The sequence below is a fragment of the Aristolochia californica genome, unplaced genomic scaffold, assembly GCF_029961685.1.
Source record: "Aristolochia californica isolate CCGP_79_NKW_82.1479 unplaced genomic scaffold, dmAriCali1.0.hap1 SCAF_2, whole genome shotgun sequence".
Classification (NCBI taxonomy): domain Eukaryota; kingdom Viridiplantae; phylum Streptophyta; class Magnoliopsida; order Piperales; family Aristolochiaceae; genus Aristolochia; species Aristolochia californica.
Window position 1 is genome coordinate 5,508,161 of NW_027181881.1, and position 26,212 is coordinate 5,534,372.

The window sequence follows — 26,212 nt, forward strand, 5'->3', positions numbered from 1 at the left end:
AGCTATTGTTAAGGAATAGTCCCACATAGATTAGTGAGTACAAAGATCTTGAGTTTATTAGTTGGTAAAGAGGTTTCTTAAGTTGGCTAGTCATTTTGGAATAGGAGCTTGGACCCAATTTAACATGTTATCAGAGCAGGTACTCATATGTGGGCCTACACCTAAACTATCTACTTGTATAGCCACAAAAAAGGGTCTACACCTAAAATTATCCACTTGTAAAGCCACAAAAGAGGGCCTACACCTATACTGCCTACTCCTAAATTATCCACTTATAGAGCCACAAAAGAGGGTCTACACGTGAGGGGGAGTGTTAAGGAATAGTCCCACATAGATTAGTGAGTACAAAGATCTTGAGTTTATTAGTTAGTAAAGAGGTTTCCTAAGTTGGCTAGTCATTTTGGGATAGGGCCTTGGACCCAATTTAACAACTATAAAGAGACTCCAACGACAGTGCAAAAGAGCCTCGAAGAAACGCTGAAGAAATTATGGAATGGTAATTTTCCCTCAAGCAAACCGACAAAAGAAGACTTCTGCGCTATGGCACAGAAAACCTTCCAAAAAAAACACACGTGTCAACTGTGCAAACAAAGGAAGCCGTCAGATGATAGCCTGTCAAAATGATGAAGACTGCACCAACAAAATATTCTCAATACGTCAGCAAAATGACATCAGAAGAATAAATGACCAAATTATGCCTACTTAATAGTTTCTAATATGCCCAACATGACTTCTGTTGCTACCTAATATTATTTAGGGTTTAGGGTTTAAGCTAGACAGCTCTGTTGAACAATACAAGAGCCGCTTGGTAGCCAAGGGCTATACTCAAACATGGGATTGATGTCTTTGAGACATTTTCTCCTGTTGCATGCATGTCTTCTGTTCAGGTCTTGATGTCTGTCGGAGTTAATCAGGGATGGTCGTTAGATCAACTTGATATTAAAAATACCTTTTTATATGGCGACTTAGCTGAAGAAGTCTATATGGATTGGGTATGTTGTTCAAGTGGAGAATGACAAAGTATGCCGACTAAAGAAAGCCATATACAGTCTCAAACAAAGTTCCCAAGCATGGTTTGAGAAGCTTAGTCACACGCTTACATCGATTGGATTTGTCAGGAACCATTGTGACCATTCACTTTTATTATGAGGAGGTCATCTAATATTGTGGTAATACTTGTATATGTAGATGACATCATTCTATCTGGTTGTGATACATAAGGCATTGAGAAGGTAAAAGCTCATCTAGCACAACAATTTCAGACTAAAGACCAGGGGTCCCTAAAATATTTTCTAGGTATTGAAGTTAGAAGTCAGGGAGGTCTGATACTGACTCAAAAGAAATATGTCATAGACATGCTACATGAATATGGACTATCAGGTGCCAAGCCTGTGGAGACTCCTCTAGAGGTTGGGCATGATGAACAAAGTGATGAACTCCATGATAAAACAAAATGTATCATCGACTAGTTGGAAAAATCATATATGTTACAATCACACGTCTTGACATATCACTTGTTGTGAGCGTTGCTAGTCAGTTCATGGAGTGTCCTTGCAAGGTTCACTTGAAATTGCCAGCAGATATTGAGATATCTGAAAGGAGCACCTGGAAAGGGACTATTCTTTAAGCCTCATAATCACATGATGATAGAGGTCTTCTCAGATGTTGACTGTGCTAGGTCTAAACTTGACTGGAGATCTACTACTGGCTACTGTGACTTTCTGAGGTAATCTGAATAGCTAGAGGAGTAAGAAGCAAAATATTGTAGTTCGTTTTAATGCTGAAGTTGAGTACAGAGCCATAGCTCATACAGTCAATGAATTTATGCGGGTGAGATATGTGGTTAAAGAATTGAAACTACAACAGGAGGGGCCAATGACGATGTACTGTGGCAATCGAGTTGTCGTATTTATTGCATGAAACCCAATGTTTCATGAACGAGCGAAACACATTGAAATTGATTGTTATTTCATTCAAGACGTTGTGATGAAAAATAAAGACATAACCCCCTTAGTGTAGTCTAGTGATCAGATTGGAGACATGTTTACTAAAGCACTGGGCAGACATGAACTCAATATGTTCGATACCAAGTTGGGCCTTATGGATGCTCGAGCTTAAGGGAGTGTAAGAAAATCCACTGAAGGGCAATTTCATCATTTTACACTTCCTACAAAGTTCAGGTGCTACACTATCCTATTCTCTGTGTTTAGTTTTATCTCTAGTTCAATTTTCATGTAATTTGAATATGTAAGTAGATATAAGTTTAAGTGTTTTTAGGTGAGTAGGAGCATTTGTGTAATTCTTTTTCAGAACTCTATAGAAGCACTGGGGGATCGAGCTCGACCCCCACTCAGAGTCATTCCAGAACTCTAATTTCTTTCTTTTTTCTCTTCCCCTCTCTCTCTCCTTCTCCAAAACGCAAAAGTTCACTCTTTTACATCCTTCTTTTTGTGGTTTTTTGTGTTTCAACTTCAAAAGTTTTAAGCTATTGCTGCCAAACCTCTACAAATGCGCCCATAATTTGAACCCAATTTAGGTGTTGAGCGAGCGTTGACTCCCTTCTTAATTTTGATGATAATAAAACTTAATTGAGCTAACAATTACAAATCTAGTATTTCAGATACATTTCCTTCAAGAGACACCAAATTCAAGGTCTAAAACATTGAATCGACACAAGCTTCTCAAATACCTCAAACTTCATGAAATGTCAAAGAACTCTTAAAGAAGTAACCTCAGAAGATGAATAAAAATCGAAGCCTAGTCACATTGTCATATGATAAGCATTTTTTAAAGGGTGGAAATGAATATTTGGGAATCATGATGATTTATTCCAAAACTAGGATAATATTTATACTGACAAATCAAAAACCAAACTTTAGGACAACTACAATGGGAGTGAGATCTAACATAAAAAAAAGAAGGTCAAAATGATTTGAGCTTCATTATTTTTAATAATAAAAAGATGAGGGATTAAAACAGTAAGTGACAAGCATCCATCTAGACAAGAAAATATTTCAATCATATATTGCTCAATCTACTTTAGAGAGGGGGACAAGTAGATCAACGACTTACTTTTTCTTGAAAAGTTAAAATTTTATTATGGCGAAAAAAATAGAAAATACTAAGCTTTGTTCACAACACTTACTTGCTGCTGCACTATTCACAAGCTTCTCACATAACAGCAATACATTATTCAAAAGCTAGCTTTCTTCATCAAATATTCAAGCTTTGAACATTTACACAGTCAAAAGCCAGATGGTCAACCCTCACAATCTTCTTATTCTTTCAGTATCTGGTTTTGAGTTGTGGTAGAATCTTCTACAACTCAAGAGGGTTAATTTTTTCTTCATGTCTCAATTAATCAAGTTTATTGTCTTTTACAAGGTTTTCTTTTTTCTTTTTAATAGTCTGGTAAACAACATTGGATACTGAAATTCAATTAAATGATGAATACCATTGTGGAAATTTATCACCAATTAATTTGGAAAATATGGTTCCTAGGTTCTCCATATTGTTTCTTCTTCCATTTGCACGTTTTGAACAGCAATATTGAGCATCATCAAGTCTCAACCACAAAAAAAAATCAGCATTTCTTGTTGTGTAAATCCAAAGACAAAATTCTAACCACCAACCAGTTCATTTTTAGTGGCCAAATTATTGAAAATATAAATTTTAACTTGTATAGTCTCTAGTGAATCTGAATTAAATATTTTCTTGCATAAGGCTTTTACTTTTGCCGTTTGGGGTGGAGTGTTGCATAAGTTTGGCTATAATAGTAGTTTCTCTGCATTTTTCCCAGGTTTATTGTTCACTTATTTAAAAGCTGTCGGCAACATCCTGGTTCTTTTTTTTTTTCTTTGAAGAGGGGGAATTTTATTCAAGGCCAAGGCCAGATAGCAAAACAACATCCTGGTAAAGTTTTGTGGAGGATTATTAGTACAACAACTACTTGGGTCAGATGGGAAGAAAGGAATCCTAGAACATATGATCGTAAATCTTGTTCTATTAGTGAGGTAATTCGGCATGTATTCATTCAGGCAATTTTGTGTAAGTTTTCTTCTTTCAGCATTTTGAAAGTACAGTTTCAAGAGGGCCTTGAATGGACATGGTTGCATCTTCCTATCTAGGTACATTCCCATCACTCAGAAGATCCCACCCCATGAAAGGTAGCTGAGAATGAATTTTGATGGTTGCTCTAGAAGAAACCCAAGCCCCATAGGAAAGGGAAGGTTCATCAAGGACCACATGGACTCCATCATTTGATTACTCCACTCTCCATTTGAGCAGTATAATTCTACTGAGGTAAAGCTCAGTGATCTCCTTTGTGTATTGACAATTTTCTTTCAGTTTTTTTCTCATCCATTGGTGGAGGGTGATTCTTCTATGGTTTTCAGAAAGATTCCTCCATGACATTTGCTTCTTTTTTACGATGAGATTTGCTACATTTCCAGGTCTATTCTTATTTCCTAGATGTATACTCCTAGAACTACACAAATTCCATTGCAGATCAATTAGCCTATCAGGGTGTTTCTTTACAAATTTTGACTACAGAAGAAAAGTTTCCTATTCATGACCCCACTTGATATTTTTGTTTTTCCTCTTTGCTGGTTTTGTGCTGGTCTTTGGATGTCATTTTTTAACAACTTCTGATGGCTTTTTATGTAAATTTGTATATTCTTTCTCCTCTTTAATCCAATTCTGACCATTATCAAAACAAATATATATACACATATAATGTTTCTTTACAACTTGGTTTATAACATAAATTTTGGGTTTCCCTGGTTCTGAGAAAAAATAATTAGTTAAGCAATTGAAGATTTCATTTTTTCCTCCACAGATTTACAAAAATCAAACCAGCATTTTGTTTGAAGTAAAAAAATGTAAAATCTAAGGCAGAAACAAGTACCTTTGAAAAAAAGGAACCACATAATTCGGGAGCTCTGTACCACCTTGTAGCAACATAGTCCTGAAAGGATATCATACATAAATATAGCAGAGTAACAAAACTTTGGCTCATAATTTTATATTCTGCAAAAAGACATACCGTCCAGAATATAGCAGTGGGAGTATCATTGAAGGCCACCCTAGCAAGACCGAAGTCACAAATCTTGAGCTTGCAATCAGCATTTGCTAAAATATTTTTTGGTTTCAGATCACGATGAAAAACATTTGCTGCAATTTGAAAGATTTCACAAAAAAAACGATCAGGCCGTGGCGAAAATCAGCATTTTCAACTACAACTGATGAATTTTTTTTATTTGTATATCATTTAAAAAGCATCATTCTTTTTTAAATGAGACATAGTTGAGAAACTTATATCATGCTTAAACCAAACTAATAATGGAATAAAATAAATCTTTTCTTTGGTTTCATCATAGGAAAAATATTGCCGAGTCTCCATTAAATAGCCAGTGCAGCAACAGTGACCCAAGCTCAGGCTAGATTCTATGAATCCACATATGTTGTGTTCACTCTTTCAAAATTTTCTCAAGTCTTCTAAATTTAGATTGTTTATAAAGGAAAAGAAACAACTATAAATGCACTTTGTTAAAAGCAGACACCACCAAAGAAGTGGTATAATGGGCACCTTTTTGGAAGCTACTTTTACAACATAGACCACCAAAACACAAAGTTTAAACATGGTATGCAAGCAGAAGTAGAAAACATTGGAATCTCTTAGAATGAGAATGACATGACAAGCAAGGAAAAGAAGGGAGATGGCTTCCCACAGGTTTCAAAATGGTCCTGTTATAGGTGAATATTAAATCCTCGTACCATTGCAATTATTCTTCATCCCAAATCCAATGGATATAGAAAGACCAACTAGCTGCTACATGTAACACAACCTACTCTCCTGAGCATCCTACCTATCCCAGCTTCATCATCCACAGAATCTTCTCAGAATACTAACAAGTCAATTGTATATTACTTGACCATCTCGTTCTATTTCTTGCTAGTTCCAGTGCTAGGTTGGCTGTTGGTCATAGAATTAGTAAATTACAGACTTACTGAGGATTACTAAACCAGCCCCAGATCCATGGGCATAACTTTTATCCCTAATTTAGACAACATAACATATATGTATTGTGCAGATGTATGAATAGTTTGGTCATAGCATAAATGAGTTTAAAATGAAGGCCACCTCCCCTCCCCTAACAGAACAAAAAAAAAAAAATTCAAATCAAGTAACAGACTAAGGTTCAATCAGCAATTCTATCGTAATTTGTAGCACTCCGTCTGTCAAACCATGCCCATAAACTTAACCGGAGAGCTTAAATGGAAGAAGCTTTAAGCTTTAAGGGAGTATAAAAAGAAATAAAGGAGCTGCAAATAAGTTTATAAACTCAAGAAAATGAATCCACTTGGGTTAATAAAGCCTGCCATGCTGAACCATGAATTAGCAGCAGTTATTACCTGTATGAATAAACTTCATGCCTCGAAGAAGCTGATAAAGGAAGAATTGATAGTGTTCTGGTGTCAAATCATCATTTGCTTTAATGACCTGATGCAGATCAGACTCCATAAGCTCAAAAACAACATATATGTCTTTGAATTCCCTTCTTGAAGGAGGTAAAAGGATGTGTTTTATCTCCACAATGTCAGGATGACGAAGGAGTCTCAGAAGTTTAATCTCACGAAGTATGCGAGTGGCATCAGAGACATGTTCAAAAATATCATTAATCTTCTTGATAGCAACCTTCTCCCCAGTGTGTGTGTCAAATGCAGAGCAAACAACACCATAGCTTCCTTTGCCTATTACCTCTTCTATTCTATACCGGTTACCTTCACCATACTCGGTGAAGAAGTCCACCTCAGCAGGTGCCTAAATTACAAAAATTAGAGGATGCACAAATAAATATACTGTAGCATAGCTTCTCAGAAAGAGTTGAAACAGACAGAATTTAGGACAAATGCTAGAGTTCAACATATGCTACTTCGTCATCATCATTACAGTCTCAGTTCAACTATGATGGGGTCGATAGTACAGACTCTTAGTGCAATCATAAAATTTACTCAAGCCAAACATCAGGAAGAAGAATGGAATGAAAGTTTAACACTTCAAGAATTCTGAATAAGATTTACAACAACGTAGGTACACAGAAAATAGATCTTGATGCAAATACAGAAGAAGCAATCTAATTTTCAGTTGAACCAATAAAGTAGAAAACTGACAAAGCTACGTGAAAGTCATGAGTATGGGCTCAGTGAATACTCCATGTAAATAATGATGAGAGTGAGACAACACCTAGAAGAGAGAGCACTAAATCTAGACCAAGTCTCTATTGGGTAGCAACTCTAAATAAACGTAATTAAGAATGTGGAACAGGATAGAAAATTTAAGGGCATATTTGGAAACAAAATCTGTAAACAAATACAGATGCAAACCCATTTTTAATTAAAACAATCATGGAGCAAGAACCCCAAACTGAGAAAAATTCTAGCACCTGAAACGATCTTAGCATGGAATTGACTAAAGCAAGTAAAGAAAAGGATAATGTTATTCTAAACAATTACCTTTCGACGATGCTCCTGCTGCATGTTAACTACGAAGCCTCAGAACCCTCCAAATACGACTGAAGAGAACATTCCTCGGGTAGAAGTTGAAGCAGAGGTAGCTTGAAAATCCAAAATCTGGAAGCAGCAGGAAGCACGATTGCCAGGCTGAGAGAGAGCGGGAAGCACAGTTCCGTTGTTACAGATTCCACAGTGAAAACGATCTGACAAAAACGAAGATCTAAGAGCAAGTAAATCAAACAAGCTACAACCCCGTAGGAAAAATGAAACAATAACTAACTCTATGCCAGATTGAAATATGAGGATCAGATGTCTGAAACAAACAGAAGATCTCGATATCAAAGTAAACAAGAAAGTGGAAAACCAGAAGCAGAGTATATCAAAATTCACGGTGAAGGCTAACTTATGCCACCACGGGAGCATTGAATTTAACGGATAAGAGAGTCCAAGCGTAACTATTAAAAAATAAAAGAAAAGATCCAGACTACCACTGCAAAAATTATCAGAATTTATATGCAGAACTACTCCAAACGGTCATATAAATGCAATGTCTGACAACATTATCACCGGAAATAAGATTCACAGTAACAAAATAAATATGAAATTTTACGTCCACAACAAGAAGCAACTCCAAATTCGTCAAAGTAGCGAGATCGCAACAAAACCGACCAAGCAAAAAAGCAAGAGACTAAGATTCGCAAGTCGCTCGGAAATATATATCGAGATCACATCCAATAATGAAGAGAATTTCCACTATTACGGCACAAAACGACCGCAAAACTATAGATTAGATAACACCAAAAAGTTGATGCAGGAAATGCGGAAGGCGGACTACACTAAAATTACCGAGATCGAAGCAGGCGGAAAACACAAAATCCGGCGCGTAGCAAAGCGCAGAAACAGCTGTCTTCCCTCTTTCTTAACTAAACGAGTCGTTAAAAATTCAAGTAAGAACAGAATGAGCTGCGATCCGTAGATCACTTCCCAGATGTGTAGCACTCCTGCTGAAATTTCACAGACAGAAACTATGCATAAATAGAATACATATCAAAGGCTCGTCGAAGAATCAAAAGAGACCGGGTATGCAAGAAATGGAATCAAAGACGGCGAGAGGCTAGAGATGGACAGAGTAAAAATAAAAAAAACGTAATTTTAATATTCGCCAAAAAAAACCTGTAAAGTAGTGGCCTGCGTGAAGACGCCTGGACGGAGTTTCAAACAATTATCGCTTGACACCTACCTGTATCCATCATTGTTTCTAAACTAATAACCATTTAGCTTTATTTTATTTTTAAAAAAGCAAGAGAACAAATAGAATTCCAGGATATTAAAAAAAAAAACAAAAACTAGGATTCTGGTCTAGATTACAAATTGACTTTTACTGTTGGATGCTGCCCCACTTGTGAGAATATGTTCGCGAGGAATTCTGATGATGCTTCTATTATTTATCTTTTTTTTCTGGGACCCATGCTCTGATTGCCGTTGGTTCGAGGCCCACAAGTGAGGCCGTGGTCACGTGTTTCACGAGGTTATGTAAAGAAGCTTTAAGAGTAGCGATGGTAAGTCGGATGCGATGGCGGGGGCTTGTGTGGCCGTGGCTTGCCTGGCGTGAGTCACGTGAGAGGCGGGTTAGAGGCTAGGGATAGGCTGGTCCGTTTCAATCTTTGGGTAGGTGGCACAAACGGCCCTATATGGGTATGCAACATGGGGCAGGAGGCCGAGAGACACGGGAGTAGAGAGGAGTCGAGAGACTGAGGAAAACAATCAATGAGGAAGAAGTGACCAGAAAAGGAAGAGACCTTATTTGGAATTTAAGGAGTGTTCTTGAGAAAGAGAGATACCTTAGCTTTCAATTCCAAATAGCAAACAATTTTGGAGTGGACTAGCAACCCTAGAAGAATTACTGGTTTTTAGTTTGATTAGATGATAGCATGAATTGAAGCATTGCTTAGAGAAGTTGTTCAGGGTTAAGAGGCTCCCATGCTAGTGTTATCAGACCTGGTTTTGGTAGTTGGTATAACCTGATTAATAGAACTAAACTCAGTCACTCAAATTGTACTCACCCGGTGGGTTTCATTGCCCAATTCTAAACTCAGTTGACTCAATGGGGGTCATATTCAGGACTAGGTAATCGCTTTTTGTTTGCCTATGGCAGTTTGGTTTAGACTTTCGTTCAATTGCCATGTTAGGCTTTGAGACAGTGTTATGGGTGGTTTTGTCTAGCGATAATATCAAATCGAGCTAAACTCGAACTTGCATATGTTTGAACTTGACTTGATTTGAATACTTCAAACTTGAGTTTGAATTTGAGCCTAAGATTGGAATAGAGTTTGAACCCAAAATTTTTAACTGAGTTTGCTCGAGCCGGGTTCGAACTCCAACCTACATATAAAACTATAAAAAAATATAAAAAAATAAAAAAAATATTGTGATGAACTTAAGACTATTGAACTGCAAACCATCATAGAGGAATCCAAGACTTTGCAATGGAACATACTATTGTATAATAACTGGCTTAATAGACATAAAAGAAATACCAAATACTTCAATTAATAATATTTATTCCATTGGCAAATAATAATATTATATGTTGAGTGATCTAAAAGGGCTGAACTATAAATTGTCTTTGAGATTTGAGGTAAATAAGAGCAACTATCAACTAACTAATGAAGGGATTAACTAGAACAATTAGAATAAGGGTATTTTCATAAAAAAATATATGCTAACAAATCGGCTCATGTGCTAACAAGTAAGTTGGAGTTTGAACGGAACTACAGTAAAAACTGAAATAAACCGAGTGTTTTTTTAGCCGGGCTCGAACGGTTCACCTTTTTAAAAACATTAAACAGGGTTACAATTATATCTTTTCCGATACATATGGAAACCAACCCCTCACTCGTGCTCGCAGCGCTTTTTGCTTTGTAAATCCGAGAATTACGTTTCCCTCTAAACTTAAAGCGTCGGCTACCGGACTTCAGTCTTCTACCTTCGTAGGAACCGTTGGAAGGCGAAAGAACAGCACAGTTTCCTCTTTACTTACTCTTTTCCTCAGCAAGAAACATGGTAGTTTTCTTTGATAGTTCGAGTCCATTTTGCTTGATCGGACTTTTGATTTTTTTTGTTTGTGCTTCTTTCAACTTGCAGCTTTTCTTCTCATATTTCAAGGAGTTAGTAGGCAAAGAAGTGACGGTGGAGTTGAAGAATGATCTGGCCATTCGAGGGATTCTGCACTCCGTAGATCAATATCTCAATATAAAGCTGGAAAACACGAGGGTGGTCGATCAAGACAAATATCCTCACATGGTATTTTCGTTTTCTCGACATTTTAGGGTTTAATTCTATTTATTTGTCTACTTACGCATGTCCATGGGCTTGGATTAGCGACTTTCATTGGTTTGATGTGACATATATCTCTCAATGAGAAGCAATGCAATTTAGATGTTGGGTTTAGAGTTCTGGATTTAGAGTTTCTCGTGGTCTTGCGGTATGCTTTACCAGATTTGGGGCCCTGACGATGAGTAAAGGAATGAATCATTGAAGTGAACCCTGAAGTGTAAGGTTTAGGGTTACGTCTGATGATGCTGTTGGTGTTTTTGAGCTGAAAATTATTTCTTGTTATATGCATCATTAAAAATTAAATTGTGTCTTCAAGAACATGTAAGAAAACAAAAAAGAGATGCTAGGTTTAGTGAATAGGAAAGTTGTACTCTATTACTGTTCTGTGGTAGTCTTTTATTTAATTAATTCCCTATCATGGTAACAAATTGAACGAAATATGAGACTTTAATTTTCCAATAAATTATGAATCAAAATAACAAGGTTTAGTTCTCTATATTTATTATAGTCCAAGATCATGATTTTGTTGTTTAATAAAAATAATTATGTTATTAATTAATTATATATTTAAATATTGAAATACTGGCTAATGATTTTGTTATACCTTTCAAATAAAATAATGATAAAAACAAATACTTTAGCAGTTCAACTTTTTATTTTTGGGTGATTCATGCTGCTTGCATGCAAATGCTTCTTATCTGATAACTTTTCTGTTGTTTCGGTGATTATGTTCTTCTTTTATGTTACAGCAAATGTTGTTTGAAGATGAGGCATCGTAATGTGCAGGGAGCAGAAATTTTGTTAACAGGAATAATGATGCAACAATCTTTTCTTTCAAGTAATACTGGCAAAACTTTTGAAAATTAGTAGACTGAATATGAGAATTGTTTTATTGCATATAGAATATACATTTTATGAGAAAACATTTCAAGGAAAGGGAAAAAACCAGCTTAGAAATTCTATTCTTAGTTCTTTTCTGTTTCTGTAAGGTCAGAAAGGGGATAGTCTTTTGTTCAAAATAGTGTTATTAGACTTGGACAAGAGTCGCTGGTTGATCCTGGTTTCATTGGACCTGGTTCCTTCTTTAGAGCTATTAGTTCTAAAAACCTAGGGAAAGGGGAAAACCTATCCAACTCAGTTAGTTCAATTACCGAATCATTTGAACCAGAGTAGTTGGTCAGACTAGTTCCTATTCCCCTTCACAGAATTGATGAGGGAGGGACCTTTCAATGGCAAATTGGGGTGTAGTATTAAGACCTGAACTGGACTGGTCGGTTGAACCAGACCCTGTTCTTCCACTAGGTTTGATAAACTTAAAAAGTTGGAACCGGTCAAATCCCCGTTGATTAACTGGGTTTTGATTTTTTTTTTTTTTTTTAAATTGAGGATTTGATGATTATTGACCAGGTTAGCTTAATGACTGGGTCCCATGGGGAGTTAAATTGGGTTTTGATGGTTATCGACAGACTGGGTCTCGCAGGGTGAGAGCTCTCCCATGTGTCTTGAAAATGGAGGGGGGACATTTCCTCCCTCCTCTCTTCCATTGCCTGCAGGGAAGGGCCTTTACTTTCCTTTTTGCAGAACAAAAGTTTGCATGGCAGTGGGGAGGATGGGCCCTTGCTGGTGAGTGAGGGGGCTATTAGGGGAGAGGGTGTAGCACCTCTCCTCTCCCTTTTGTATGTTGACGGGGGCCAGGGAGAGTGCACCGTTGCCTCCCCCTGTTTTTTTTTTTTTTTTTTTTTTTGCAGGTGTGGGATGGGCCTTTGCTTCACTTGGTGGCGAGGAGGTTAGCGGTCCCTCCAGTTGCCTTTAGAATGAAAGGGTTGGGGGCCTCTGCTCTACATGGGTTCAATTGGATCCATTCACCTTTCTGGGTTGGTAGCCAGACCAGTTTTAATTACACTGTAGGGAGGTACTGCCTTACAAGCTCTGCATAGCGGTGGGGAGGTGATGTAGTACATGACTTAATTGGGCAAGAGAATGCAAAAGAATATGAAGAGAAAGTCTTTCAAAACAATTGAAGATATACTAAGGAAGGGAGAAGAAAAGAAAGAGGAGGACTGAAAGATAATAGCTTGCTTTAAAAGATTGTTTTGGAATAGTGTTCACTTTTAATATTTTCTACCTAGGGCAAATCAGCAAGTTTCCACTTGTAATTGTTTCCTATCAGTTAGGTGAATTTTCTTTAGGAAAGTCTTTCATTAGTATGTCTTCTTAATGAGCAGTCAATTTAAGAAGGCCTGAAAGTTAGTACTCCAATATTAGTAGTTTCCATCTAAGATATTACTTGAATTCTATCTTAGCAAGTGGTTTTCGATTTAGTGAAAAAATGTGATTAGAGTGTTTAGTCATAGGAAAGTTTTATTACGGTGATTTACTTATTTTGGCAAGTCCATGGTTGTTTAGAGTCTAATTGGTGGATTTACTGTAACTTTGAATTAGTTTAAAGAATTAACATTATTTTTCTTTTTGGTGGTCGGAACACAAGTTTTTCTTTTCTGTTTTTTTGGCTGAGAATAATTTCGTAGTGAAATTTCTTCTCTTGTGCTAGCTACTAGTTGCTATAAAAACATCACATGTATATTCAAGTTCTTCTTTTTGAACTTGAAGACCAGGAATTCCTTTGAATTGAGAAGCTGGAGACTGGGTTACTCATATTCCAGCCTCGCTCTTCAACTTTATTTTCATAACCGTGTGCTTTAGGTGAGCATCCCTCCCTTACCTTCAAAAAGAAAGGGGCCAGGAGTGGGGGCTCCCCCCACCCAACATCATCAAAGCTCTACCATCAGTTGATCTAGACATGGCCACCTGGTTGGGTCAATTGCCGGTTAGGGTCTTATAACAGTGGTTGGAAAGTGAGTTCAAGTCTGCAATTGTCTTCTTTTTGGAGAATCATACTGGGAGAAACCTCTAGTTAGTGAATTATATTTTTCTATTTTAGCAGTTTTTTGGTTTAAGAAAATGTAAAGTTAGTAAGCCTACAGTCAGTAAGTAATTTCTTAACTAGCTGCTGGAAAAATTTCTGGTAGTAGTTTAGAAAGTCCAAGTTGAATTATGAAATAGTTCAGTCCTGAGAAAGTGTCATGTTAGTAAGTTACTCTAACAAGTCCATGACTGAGTTTAGTTGGGAAATTTAGTTCTCTGAGGGGTTACAAGTTAAGGGTTGAAGGGAGTTTTAATAAGTAGATGTCTGGTTTGAATCTAATCAACTTACTGAACTGCATGCAAGTGTACACTTTCGATGAAGATAATGTGAAAAATACAAAAGATGTGGAGGAATGTCATTGAATTTTCTAGTCCTTTGCACATTTGCACATATGGAAGGAGAAGCAATCAATTCAACTGACACGAGGTATAATTTTTTCCTTTTTCTGAATGTTGATTAGACACGCAGACTTCACTGCTTTCCCTAGTGAGACTAGAACCCCAAGACCTCACACTTGAAACACGGTCATTGAGCCAAAGACCCAATCAAAAATAGGTTTTCCTTGTTCTTCGGTTGCCCCTTTTCATCAACTCAGAGAACCAGAGATTTTACTTTTTCTGTCATCGAATCTTAACATTAAGCAAATAGTTATTTGTATGGACTTTTTAAATTGAAGGTGTGGAAATGCATTCAACAGCTGCATTTCCAACAGCTGAATAGAATTGAAAAATAAAGGGCACATGTCACACAGTTTTTTTGAGTTGAGTCAAAGTTCCAAAACTGGCCAATAGGGACGCTAGGCAAAATTAAAGGAATATGAATCAAAATCTTGGTTTAATAATTCATTTCATAATCCTGATGTCTTGGTGTCTTTCTTTGGTTGAGTCTTGGTTTTGTGACATTGAATCAATATAAATTCTTATCTGGTGTATCAGATAATGGCATTTGATATAGAATCACAGTACCCATTTCGTCTCTATTGTAGTACTGCTATGTTTATAGAATAATAATATTTGCCCTGCAAAATGATCATTTATATTGTACTTATTATATTAGGGAAATAATTACGAGAATGCCTTTGACAATAAGACTTTTATTTTTTTGTGAGAATGGTGATAAGCTTTTATTACTTGAAAGAAAAAAGTCACAGGAGGGAAGGTGGTGTCCCAAACCCAAGTTTACAATGAAATGGTATTCCCCACAGCTAGTGTCTTTTGGGAAACCTCATTGCTAGCAAGTTAATCCGATAAACTGCTAGCAGACCTTAGTATATGTTTTGATTTCATTACTCATGATGAGCAGGTTGCTGAAATTTCTTGAACAAGATAGCCTGGCCTCCAAAGTGGATCAGATTTTTTTTCCCCATCCCAGTGATGATGTTAGTAGAATCTCCTTCAATCACTTCTGGACTTGGTATCTTTGAGCAACAGTCTTAAAACTGAGAGAGGATCCTGGTTTCAGCTTCAGTTTAGTCATGTTGAAAAACAAGAACATGTGCATTTTGGTCATTTTACCTTATCGTTATTTATATTTCTTAATGTAATCTTATTCTACATGTCCAACTATGTATACAAACCAAATTTCATGTAAAGGGGACATGTAGAATAGGAGATATATAGAATTAGGGTTTTCACTTAGGGGCAATGTTGTAATTTGACCCCAACCCTAAATCTATAAATAGAAGCTGGAGGACGTCCAGCCACAAATTTTCAGTTTTCTTTTCTCAATTTCTCTTCCCCAAGCTCTCTCCTTCTCACTCTCTCTCTTCAACCATTCTTTTTCTTACTTTTTTCCATAGTATCAGAGCAGTAGATCGCATATGGGAAGGATCTGTGAGTTTTTTAACCTCTTTGAAGCAGAAATCTACATAAAGGAAGATCTTTTTCCAGGTTTTTTGTTATTGGTTAGTAAAAATCCAATTTTTTCTCCCTTTTTATCGGCCATAACCCTAGAGTTACTGGTCCTACTGTTCTTAGAACATATTCTGATGTTCTAAACTGACAAATGAGGCTCTTTTATGCTGATTTAGAGGTGTGCGCAAAAAAATCCAGAATTGTAATTATTGACGTCATCTGTGCATTTGCTGATGTCAGCCTTGGTGCAGGTTCTAGTGCACTTTTTTCTTCTGAATTTAATCCCATTGTTGGATTTTTTGGACTGTTTGATCAGCACGGTGGGGCCCACTTGAACTGGTTGATTTAAAATTTTTGAAGGGTTTATTTGATCTTCTATATCTGATATAACTGACTATGATGAGGTTTACATTCCAACATGTTGAATTTATGGAAAAGAGAAATACTTCATTGACTTATTATAATCAGAGTACATGAACTTCTATATATAATAGAGGAAAATAGTAGAGTCCAACTACAATTAAACTTCCTTTGTCCCAATTACACCCAAACTCTAACACTTAAAGATAAGTCCTAGTATAATTAAATAACCCAATATAAATAGAAGACTAACTTGACTAAAACTCCTCTATGAGACCTTCTTCCATAATAATTGTGGTTCTGTTAGACTTCTTATGCCACCTCACGTGATCATGGTGGGTCCCATATCTTATGGGCTTGGGCCCATCATCCAGCACACTTGGATATGTGGGCCTTCCTTGGTCGTGTGGGCTTGGACCCATCTTCTAACACTCCCCCTCAAGCTGGGGGTGAGAGAACATTATGAACTCCCAACTTGCTGCAAATGATGTATAAGATCTTCTCGTATAAAATGGCAGTCCTCCATATCTTCCAACACTCTCCCTCACGTTGGTGCTCTCTTCCATGAGACTCAACTGGCATAAGATAAGTGAGAGTAAAATCACTCCAAGCCGTATGACATCGCTCCATACTTTAGTCATAACCCAGGTAGGGCGCACTCCTATCATTCTCAGGTAGTGGCACTCCTATCTTTCGCAGGTAGTGGGTCTATGCGCAGTGCTCAAAAGTGTAGTAAAACTCTTCCATCACCGTGTCCCTCCATAGGACAACGACTCTCAAGTGGTAGGAGTAATAAATGCTAATTAAGGGGGGTAACATATATGTAGTAATAAGCTCCTCCATCACGGTGTCCCCACTCCGGTGCCGACTCTCACAGGTAGAAATGGGTGATAAATGTCTGTCATTCACAAGACGACGATAAAAGATGTGATAAGTGGGTACTGCCTGTCATTCACAAGACGACGATAAAAGGACCCACTCAATGGACTTAAAACACCCGTATATGTGATGGATTTAAACTCCCAACCGAAGCAACATTCAAAAGGTTGACCCAAAGATATGTGAGAGTCAAATAAAGGATGGTAGCAGAAAGGTTGCCAAATAACCAATGGGTAATGGGTAAAGAGGAAGATAGGATGCTGAGGTCACCTCTTCTTCAATAATAACGTCTCATCCAAAGAGGCACAATAGCTGTAGCTAAAATGGGCCTGAGCCCATATAACCTGAACCAAAATAATAAAAATCCTTTTAAAAAAGACCCATGAAATAATCCGGTAATATGTTGACCAAGGAATATGTTGCGAATACCTCAAAATAATAATCTAGCCGGAGAAATAGAATCGAGTCGAGTCAAGTCAGGTATCACCAACAATTTCCACAATTATTATTGCGAGTCAGGATTCTTGATCTTCAATTTTCTTTGTTGCAAAAAAATTCTTCTTAGATGCAAAAGCTTCATCTTTTGTCCTCCCCCTTTCTTGAATATTTTGGTCACTACAACATATGGAATAAAATACCTCTTTAGCAGTGTTCATAGTTTGAACCAAATAACATAGATGTAGTAACCGAAAAAGGGGTAAGTGAGATATTTTCCTAATATAGTTGATCAATAACAACAACTCAAAACGTGACGTAAAACAATCGGCTTAAATTCGGATTTTTCAATGCAACAAGATACCAGTATGACCTTTGATTCTTCCAATACGAATATATCCTTAAATATAGATCAGATTGACATGAAATTTTCTCCTTCTGAAACTAGACTTAAATACCTTTCATCCAAGTATAAATTTTCTGCATAAAATACACTTCTATTGAGATATATAATCTGATAGATTTCAATCTCTGTCGAACTAAGTACTCTTTCCTTTTTTTCCAGCATGACCATTGACTCTTCCAAGATCAATATCTTCATATAAAACTCAGATCGAGAATTGGTTGAATAAGTAAGAAAATAAACTTACAAATTTTTCTTTTAGTCTCGTTCTTGATAGCATAAAATAGCTCGGAAGTTGAAGCTTTCTACTGTTGCACGGACCTCTTTTGCAATTTGACCTTTGCTGCTTCAAATATCGATTTCTCTTTGTAGATAACTTCGATTGCAAAAAATCGTTTTTTCTTGGAAAGTAGACTCGAATATCTTTTCGTCAAAATATATTATGCAATATGAAAAGCTCAGTATAGAGGTGAAAACGTAAATCAAATAACGGATATAGGGATTGAAAAAAGAGAAATACGAACCTATACTGCTAGAGATAATAAATCAGAAAAGGATCACATTACCTCTGTGGGTTGATCTAGTCAACTCACAGAACCTGCTCTGATACCATGTTCAATTTATGTAAAAGAGAAATACTTCATTGACTTATTATAATCAGAGTACACAAACCTCTATTTATAATAGAGGAAAATAGTAGAGTTCAACTACAATTAAACTACCTTTGTCCCAATTACACCCAAACTCTAACACTTAAAGATAAGTTCTAGCATAATTAAATAACCCAATATAAAGAGAAGTCTAACATGACTAAAACACCTTTAAACTGAAACTCCTCTATGAGACCTGCTTCCATAATAATTGTGGCTCTGTTAGACTTCTTATTGTGTAAGACTTCTTATGCCACCTCACGTGATCATAGTGGGTCCCATATCTTATGGGCTTGGGCCCATTTTCCAACACTCTGAGATATGTGGGCCTTCCTTGATCTTATGGGTTTGGGTCCATCTTCCAACATAGCAAAGAGGTCATATAATCATGATGGTAAAGATATTATCGCTATCACCTCTGATAGGTTGAATGGTGATAACTACCTTACTTGGTCAAGATCTATTAGAATGTACTTGAAGGGCTGAAAAAAGTTGAAATTTATTAGAGATGACCCTCCTGTACCCCAGGATGGTGATTGGGAGGGTGAAGACAGTCAATTGATGACTTGTTTTGTCAACAACATGGAATCTAATATCAAGAGCCAAGTTATGAACTTTCAAATTGCTAAGGCTATGACTATCCTTGGAAGCTCTTTATGGATAAGAGAGCAATCTTTCTAAGGTTTATGAATTATATACAATTTTTTTGTCTTAAAAAGGGGTAACAAAAATGTGACAGACTACTATAGTTCTTTTTTGAGTATCTGCTAGGAAATTAATGTCTTTCATCCTTTTACTACGGATGAAATGGAACTTCGAAAACAGCAGAGTCCACTCCTTGTGGCAAAATTTCTAGATGGATTGGGCACTGAATTTGATAGCATAAAGGCACAAATTTTGGCCTCAGATGAAATACCTAACCTCTCTGTTACCTTTACAGAGAGTTGAAAAGACTGTTGTGCCTAGAGCGGGAAAAGTTACTAAAGCAGGTGAAATTATTGCCCTTAATACATTGACTACAACATCTAATTCTATTGACACGTCGAGGGGGTTGGTAGAGGTAGAGGTCGAGATAATTCAGGTAGAGGACAAGGCTGAGGAGATGGTAAATCTGAGCACAAGTGTGTTACTGTGGACGCACCAATCATTACTCAAATAGATGTTGGGAAAAATTTGGGAAGCATGCGTTGACAAATGCTAGTAAACATGAAGGTACAACACCAGGGTTTGAAACTACAATCCCACCTGGTGCTCCTGATGAATTACAAAAATTGATCCAACAACAACGACAAATCTCACAGTAGTAGCAACAGATTTCCCAGCGTATGACACAATTATTTATTCCCTCTGCATCCTTGGCACATATGACTCCTATTGTAGGTATGTTTGCACTCTCAATATCTTATTCCCCATCCTGGGTTCTTGACTCCCATGCTACAAAACACATGTCAGGTATGTCTTCACTATTTTTCTGATTTAAAAGAGTCTATTCTCGTTAAGCATGTTAATCTTGCTGATGGGTCAGTTTCATCAGTACAAGCAGTGGCAAATGTTACCCTTGCCCCTTTCTTTCACCTCAATTTGCACTCTTAGTTCCAAAATTTCCTTTAAATCTGTTGTCAGTTAGTCAGGTGGCTAAATCTATGAATTGTTCTCTCATGTTTTACCCTTCTTATTGTGTGTTTTAGGACCTCGTGACAAGGAAGATGATTGGTTCTGCTCGTGAGAGAGGGGGGTTATACTATCTGGACAACCACAATCCAGACAACACTTAACATGCCCTACACACAATTGATTCACCTCTTGAGTGGCTTCTCAAACTTAGTCATCCATTTTCAGCAAAACTGATTCAAGTAGTTCCAGATCTTCCTTCTAGTATTATTTTCCAATGTGAGTCATGTCAACTGGACGAACATCACTGGAGCTCTTTTCCTGTTTCATCTCATAAAACTAGTTAACATTTTGAACTTGTCCATTCAAATGTCTAGGTCCAGTTTGGTCATAAGTATTTTATTTCTCTTATTGATGATTTCAGTAGATGTACTTGGATTTTTCTCATGCGAGAACAATCTGAAGCTTTTGATGTCTTAACAATTAATCTATCCTAAACTCTTCACTCCCCAACCACAACGTAGTGGGTCTTGTCGTAATTTGGTGTCTCCGATTATAAACTTGTGTAACTGGTGGCACACGAGAGATGTCCCCATCAGATTATCGTATAAGAAAATATTTCTAGGGATTCAAAGTAAAGATATTTTTGATCTTCATAAAAAAAAAATGTTTTTAATCATGAAATAGTTCTTACTTCAGACAACCTTCATAGAAGAGGCTTCACCGCCCCTGATCTTTCTTGTCCTCTGTGTGGTGAGTGCGAAGAGATAGTCTAGCATATCCTCTTATATTCTGGATTTTCGTGGCAAGTTTGGATGAAGATTTTTTAGAAAATTGGGCTCCAAGTGGGGCTACATCAGGACCTCTTTGGCACCTTTGAGATGGTTCGAGCGATTCACCTTCATCGGCTGGGCAAGTTAATACTTTCGGCCTGTCTTGCGCATGTTCCATGATGCATTTGACTTGAGCGGAACAACCGGAGATTCAACTCCAAAACTAGCACCCTGGACAACATGGCTTCTCATGCCGTTGGCCTCATCTGGAGCTAACTTCATACAAGGAAGGATTTTGCCACTCTATCGGGGGTTTCCCTTTGGGAAAATTGGAATTTGATCGCCCATATGTCTGGCCCTTGCAGAACTCTTGAGTATGGCCATCTGGGATCCTCCCCCTTGTGACTGCGTTAAGCTGAATTTTGATGGTAGTGCTATTGGATGTCCTTGGTCGGCTGAAGCAGGCGGTGTGTTCAGAGGTCACAATGGAGGCCCTATTCTTTCTGATGCTGGTTCGGTGGGCATTGCCGATTCTAATATTGCTGAAGTTAGTGCTCTGTTGTTCGGCCTCCAAATCTTCAGGGATCGTCTCCATGACAAGTTAATCATTGAAGATGACTCGAAGAATGTTATTAGTTGGTGTTCCAGAGACAACTCCCCCCCTTGGCGCCACTGGCCCATCACTGATTGTATTGTTGACATTGTATCTTCTACTGATTGTAATTGGAATCTCATTCCTAGATCAACCAACTCTTCGGCTGATAAATTGGCAAAATTCGGAACTTCCCAACAACCTCTCATTATTTGGGAAGGCTTCCCTCCTTTGTAAATTTCTCTTTTGAGATTTTGTCTTAATAAAAATCAGCATAATTTCAAAAAATAAAAATAAAAATAAAAATCATGGAATAGTTAAGAAAGTTGTTTCTTGAGGTAATATTATGTCATTGGATAGTTGTGCTGAGGGAGCGAAATGATCTGAGCTTCCAAAAAGGGTTTTTTGGAAGTCTGAGTATGTAGTGGGTAAAATAATTGATTGGGTGTAGGAGGGTAGAGGGATTAATCAGTTTGAGCTTTAGGGGCATTTTGGTCTTAGGATAAGTTAGAGTTGGCACATGTTTAAAGGAGAGTTTCTATCTCCCTCAAATTAGTAGTTACCTTGTTGGTTAGATGTGCAGAATAGAACTTATCTATTAGAAATCCAACAAGTTGTGTGAAAAGGTTGTCATCATCTCTTTTATGGATTGAATTGAACAAGAGTTTGTAGTGGGTAGAATAATCAATTGGGTGTAGGAGGGTAAAGGGGTTAATCACCTTGTTGTTTTATCTCTTTGCATTTCCTCTCCTTTCTCCCCTCTTCAGCCAAAAGTAAAGAATTGCTGCTCTTCTTTTTCTTGAGATTTGCAAGGATCGGATAATAACAGTTGTAACTTCAATGTTTTAGTCCATGGCAAGTAATTTTCACATAATGAAATAAATATAAGCTGTTTCACAAAGTGGATAACAATTACCTCAATTCATGGAAAGAATGAAACATGATCTTACAACTAGGGTTTCCCGCAAGGGAAGGTTGATCCGCGACTTGGCCGGGTGAACTCGGATTTTGACCGAGTTAGGTCAGGTTAGGGGGTTAGACTTGCCCCTTCTGTTTTGGCGAGTCCCCTCCGACCCACCCTATGTTTGTCGCAGGGCTCAGATTGACTCGATTCAACCCGACTCGGGTTTTTAAGAACCTGGGTTGGGTCTCAATTTGGGTCGAGAAGTCCTGTTTACAACTGCTAAGAGGTTGCCTAATTTTGCAGATTGGCTTTCATCATATCCTTAAATAGAGTCTAGGTAACTAGTGGTGCAATCAGCGAACCTAAGTGTTGATTACCTTTTGGGGGCATTGCTGTATTTTTGGAGTTGTGGCATGTAGATACTGTCTTTTCGACTTTCAATAGAATCCAACAAGACTTAAATTCTCTGACTTTTGAAATCTTTGATGCCTAGTGGAACTGAAGGTGGAACAATTACTTTCCAAATGATTCTTATAAATTCACTGCCATTATGACCCGTATCCCTAAAACTCCTTTGTTGGTATGGGCCCAGTTCCATCCCTAAATGACTTGCCACTTAGGAGGCCTGTTGCTCAACCCTATGACCCGATCATTTTCTTAATACTTTTTAATGTAGGACTTTTTCTCATTTAACACTCTCCCTCCGGGCGTACACGTAATAGGCGAGGTACATAAACAAACAACGACTCTCACCTCATGGAGCCTGTACAACACATAACCTTGGGAGTGTACATTGGGCCTCGACCCATACACAACCTGCTCTGATATTACTGTGAGGTTGAGCCCAGTTTCGTCCCAAAATGACGAGCCACTTAGGAGGCTTATTGCTTAACCTTTTAACCCAATCATTTTTCTTAACACTTCTCATTGTGGGGTTTTTTCACACTTAACATCCTGCACTACCAAGCATGTTGATGGAAGATTCAAAAGACAATTGACACTGGACATGCATTGGCAATCCTAGACTTAGGCTTGTTATTATTGTAACACGTGGAATACCTATGGTCAAAGTATGTTATGCATAGGGAGAAAAGGAGTATGGACCTAATCAAATCTGAATTAAATAATTTTAAACATGATTTCTTCTTATTCAACATTTATTATTATCTCAAGCATTCATGATTGATGTTCATTTGTGTTTTTTAATTTTTCAATGATGAAATGAAGATGATGGCATTGTTGTAAATATATTCTTGAAATTAATATGACTTTTAAGGGAGGAAAAGTAGGGTATAGCTGAAGTTGGTCCAGCCTCCTTTCGCTCTCTATATATTATCTTGATAAGTAGTTTTGTCCCACCTCAATGCGGGTTTGGTATTACAATGGTGTAGATTCTCTATTAGAAAGATTTTGTGCAAGTTGTAGTGAGTTTAAGAGGAATCCTTTATTTATAAGGTTGGACTTCCTAAGTGGCTAGTTATTTTAGGATGGAACTGGACTTGATCTTAACATGGTATTAAAGCTGGACGTCTACCTAGACCTGGGTCCAATTTGTGTCTTCTTGAGTTTGTACCATGTCTATGTTGTCCATGTTTCAGGCCCATTATCTACGTGTAAGCTTGGACATGAAGGTACTGTTAGTAGTAGTCTCACATAAATAAATCTGAAGAAGAATCCTTAATTTGTAAGGTTGAGCTTTAATGGCTAGTCATTTTGGATATAACCAGGTTCAGTCTCAACAGACAATAAGAAAAATGAAAAGAGAGGATTTAGTATGATATGGAGGGGGGGATTTAGGAGTCATCCTGTGACTTCTGCATTACAGGAGTTTTTCTCGTTAATGAAAGTTGGGACTGGTCATGTATGAAGTACTTCATGGATAATTTTTTTTTGCTGAACATTCTGTTTTTAATTCTTTAGCAGTGATTGTTATATTTTTCTGCAAGTAACAACTTGATAATTTGTTGTTCAGCTTTCTGTTTTTCCATTCTTCTCAGGAGTGATTGTTATATTTTGTTGCAAGTAACAACTTGACCATTTGTTGTTTTTCTATCGTGGTTATTGTTACTGTAGTTGCACGCATGTGATAATAAAAACAATGAGAAAAAAAGCTGTTATGTTTGTCATAATTCCGTCTTAATTTCAATTTCTTTATTTTTTAGAACCTATAATTGTTTTTCTAGAATCTGTATCTTTGCTACTTGAACATGGTACAAGTGGATTGATTGTTCTCTCTGCATTCCAGTCTTAAGCTTGGATCTGAACAAGAAAAGTAATCAGAGTGACATAAGATTTCTGTCTACAGTATCGATGGACCACTGCTGTTTGTTCACTGTATGCTTTGATGGATCAATGTTGTTTGTTCACTTTATGATTTGGTTCGTTTCACTTGATGTTGCTCTTTAATTTTTTTTGCAGTTATCAGTAAGAAATTGTTTCATAAGAGGATCAGTGGTGAGGTATGTTCAGCTTCCCCCGGATGGAGTTGACATTGATATTCTTCACGACGCCACAAGGCGAGAGGCCCGTGGTGGTTGATTCATGTTTTGGCTGTTCTGGTTCATGTAAGGAGAAAAATAGCGGGAGATGCGGCTTCTGGATTATCAACCATTCTGAGCTCAGACCTATAAATGATAAAGCTACCATCATTTCTGCCTGCGGTTTAGTGGCGTTCTATATTTGCCCTAATTAACATTGCTGATGCACAAAATTACTACAACATCTACTGTTACTGGTGTGATTGACTGGAACTCAGTTTGTTTGGTTAGGGCTTCACTCGTTTGACTTGTGGTCTGAATGCCAAATCTATCGTTCAGATATGTTATCTTGAGATCGAGCAATCGAATTGTTAAGACCTGCTTTCAAGCGAGTGCAATTTTAAAGTCTTTTTGATATCAATCATGTATATGGAAAATAACATCGCCCAGTGGAGCACAGCAGGCGCGAACAACTGCCCCGACTCCATCAATCCCCAAAGAGTCGCCTCATTTACTTGGTTAATAAAGAGCTTCCTTAATTCAGGAATGAAAACTCATGAGAGACGATCGAAAGAACTGTTGGATAATGAAGCTCTCAAATCTGTCTCGACTGTTAGATGTGGAGCTTTTGTTACAATATTTTTAATAGTGAGATGTGGAGATAAAAAGCGATATTGATTAATCTGAACGATATGCATCCACTTAGAAAATTGGTTACTAGGCATTCTTGCGGGCAAATCCCAATAATGCCTTGCACAACATATAGGTGTCTGTCCTGCCCATCTAACAATTGTCCGGCACTGACTAATAGTAAAAGATCAGCTTGTAGTTTCCCATTGGTCATTAGTTCATAATCAGGCATAGTTAGGGGACGTGTTGAGTGTCTCCCAGACGAAGCCATGTTCAGTAAGTTCAACTTATGCCAAATGCAAGTGAACAAGCTTTCTGAAAAAAAAAAAAGAAAAAAAAAAAAGAAGGTTAAAGAGAGAGAATAAGAGGGAGAGAAAGTGGAGAAGAGAAAATTGAAAAAGAAACTAAGATGGAGGACCTGGATGTTCCTCAGCTTCTATTTATAGCTTAGGGTTAAGTACAATTTATAACATTACCCCTACTTTAAATGAAAACCCTAATTCTTTCTATCTTCTATCCTACGTATCCCCTTTACATGATATTTAGTTTATAGACATAGTTTGACATGTAGATTAAGATAACATAAAAAAATATAAATAACGATAAGGCAAAATAACCAAAATACCCCCATGTTCTTGTTTTTTCACACTCCCCCCTTAAGCCATAGAGTATATGTCGAACAATCCCACTTTGTTGTAGAAGTTTAGAAATTCACTCTTTCCCAATGCTTTAGTTAGGATATCACCGAATTGATCATCTGACTAAACGTATAGAGTACTTACTTCTTTCCTCATTACTGCATCTACCTCTAAATGTTTTGTTCTTTCATAAGATTGTGGATTGTTTGCAACGAAGATTGTTGCGTGGT

General features: G+C 37.3%; 2 protein-coding genes across 6 annotated transcripts in view; one reads left to right on the top strand and one right to left on the bottom strand.

Moving 5' to 3' along the window:
• The window catches only part of LOC137957116 (mitogen-activated protein kinase 15), a 29,792-nt gene extending 21,086 nt beyond the window's left edge, over positions 1-8,706 (bottom strand). Inside the window, exons 1-6 of one of the 5 annotated variants that reach the window (XM_068804834.1) lie at positions 8,689-8,706; positions 8,362-8,519; positions 7,516-7,718; positions 6,415-6,823; positions 5,045-5,172; positions 4,907-4,966 (exon numbers count right to left, since the gene is read on the bottom strand). In XM_068804834.1, coding sequence (XP_068660935.1) covers positions 4,907-4,966; positions 5,045-5,172; positions 6,415-6,823; positions 7,516-7,539 — 621 coding nt within the window. In that variant the 5' untranslated portion in view covers positions 7,540-7,718; positions 8,362-8,519; positions 8,689-8,706. Of the gene's footprint in view, positions 1-4,906; positions 4,967-5,044; positions 5,173-6,414; positions 6,824-7,515; positions 7,719-8,361; positions 8,609-8,688 lie in introns of those variants that run through there. The other 4 variants (XM_068804835.1, XM_068804833.1, XM_068804838.1 and 1 more) reach the window with 4 other exon arrangements.
• A 1,702-nt stretch (positions 8,707-10,408) lies between these two features.
• Positions 10,409-25,096, top strand: LOC137955361 (sm-like protein LSM2). Its single transcript, XM_068802270.1, has 3 exons — positions 10,409-10,578; positions 10,660-10,818; positions 24,656-25,096. The coding sequence occupies exons 1-3, from the start codon at positions 10,576-10,578 to the stop codon at positions 24,773-24,775; spliced, it is 282 nt and encodes a 93-aa protein (XP_068658371.1). The 5' UTR covers positions 10,409-10,575; the 3' UTR covers positions 24,776-25,096.
• The last annotated feature ends 1,116 nt before the right edge of the window (positions 25,097-26,212 follow it).

Excerpts from the sequence above, each read along its gene's own strand:
- LOC137955361 (XM_068802270.1), top strand. Across the intron at positions 10,819-24,655 it reads AAGACAAATATCCTCACATG|TTATCAGTAAGAAATTGTTT; the intron begins GTATTTTCGTTT and ends TTTTTTTTGCAG.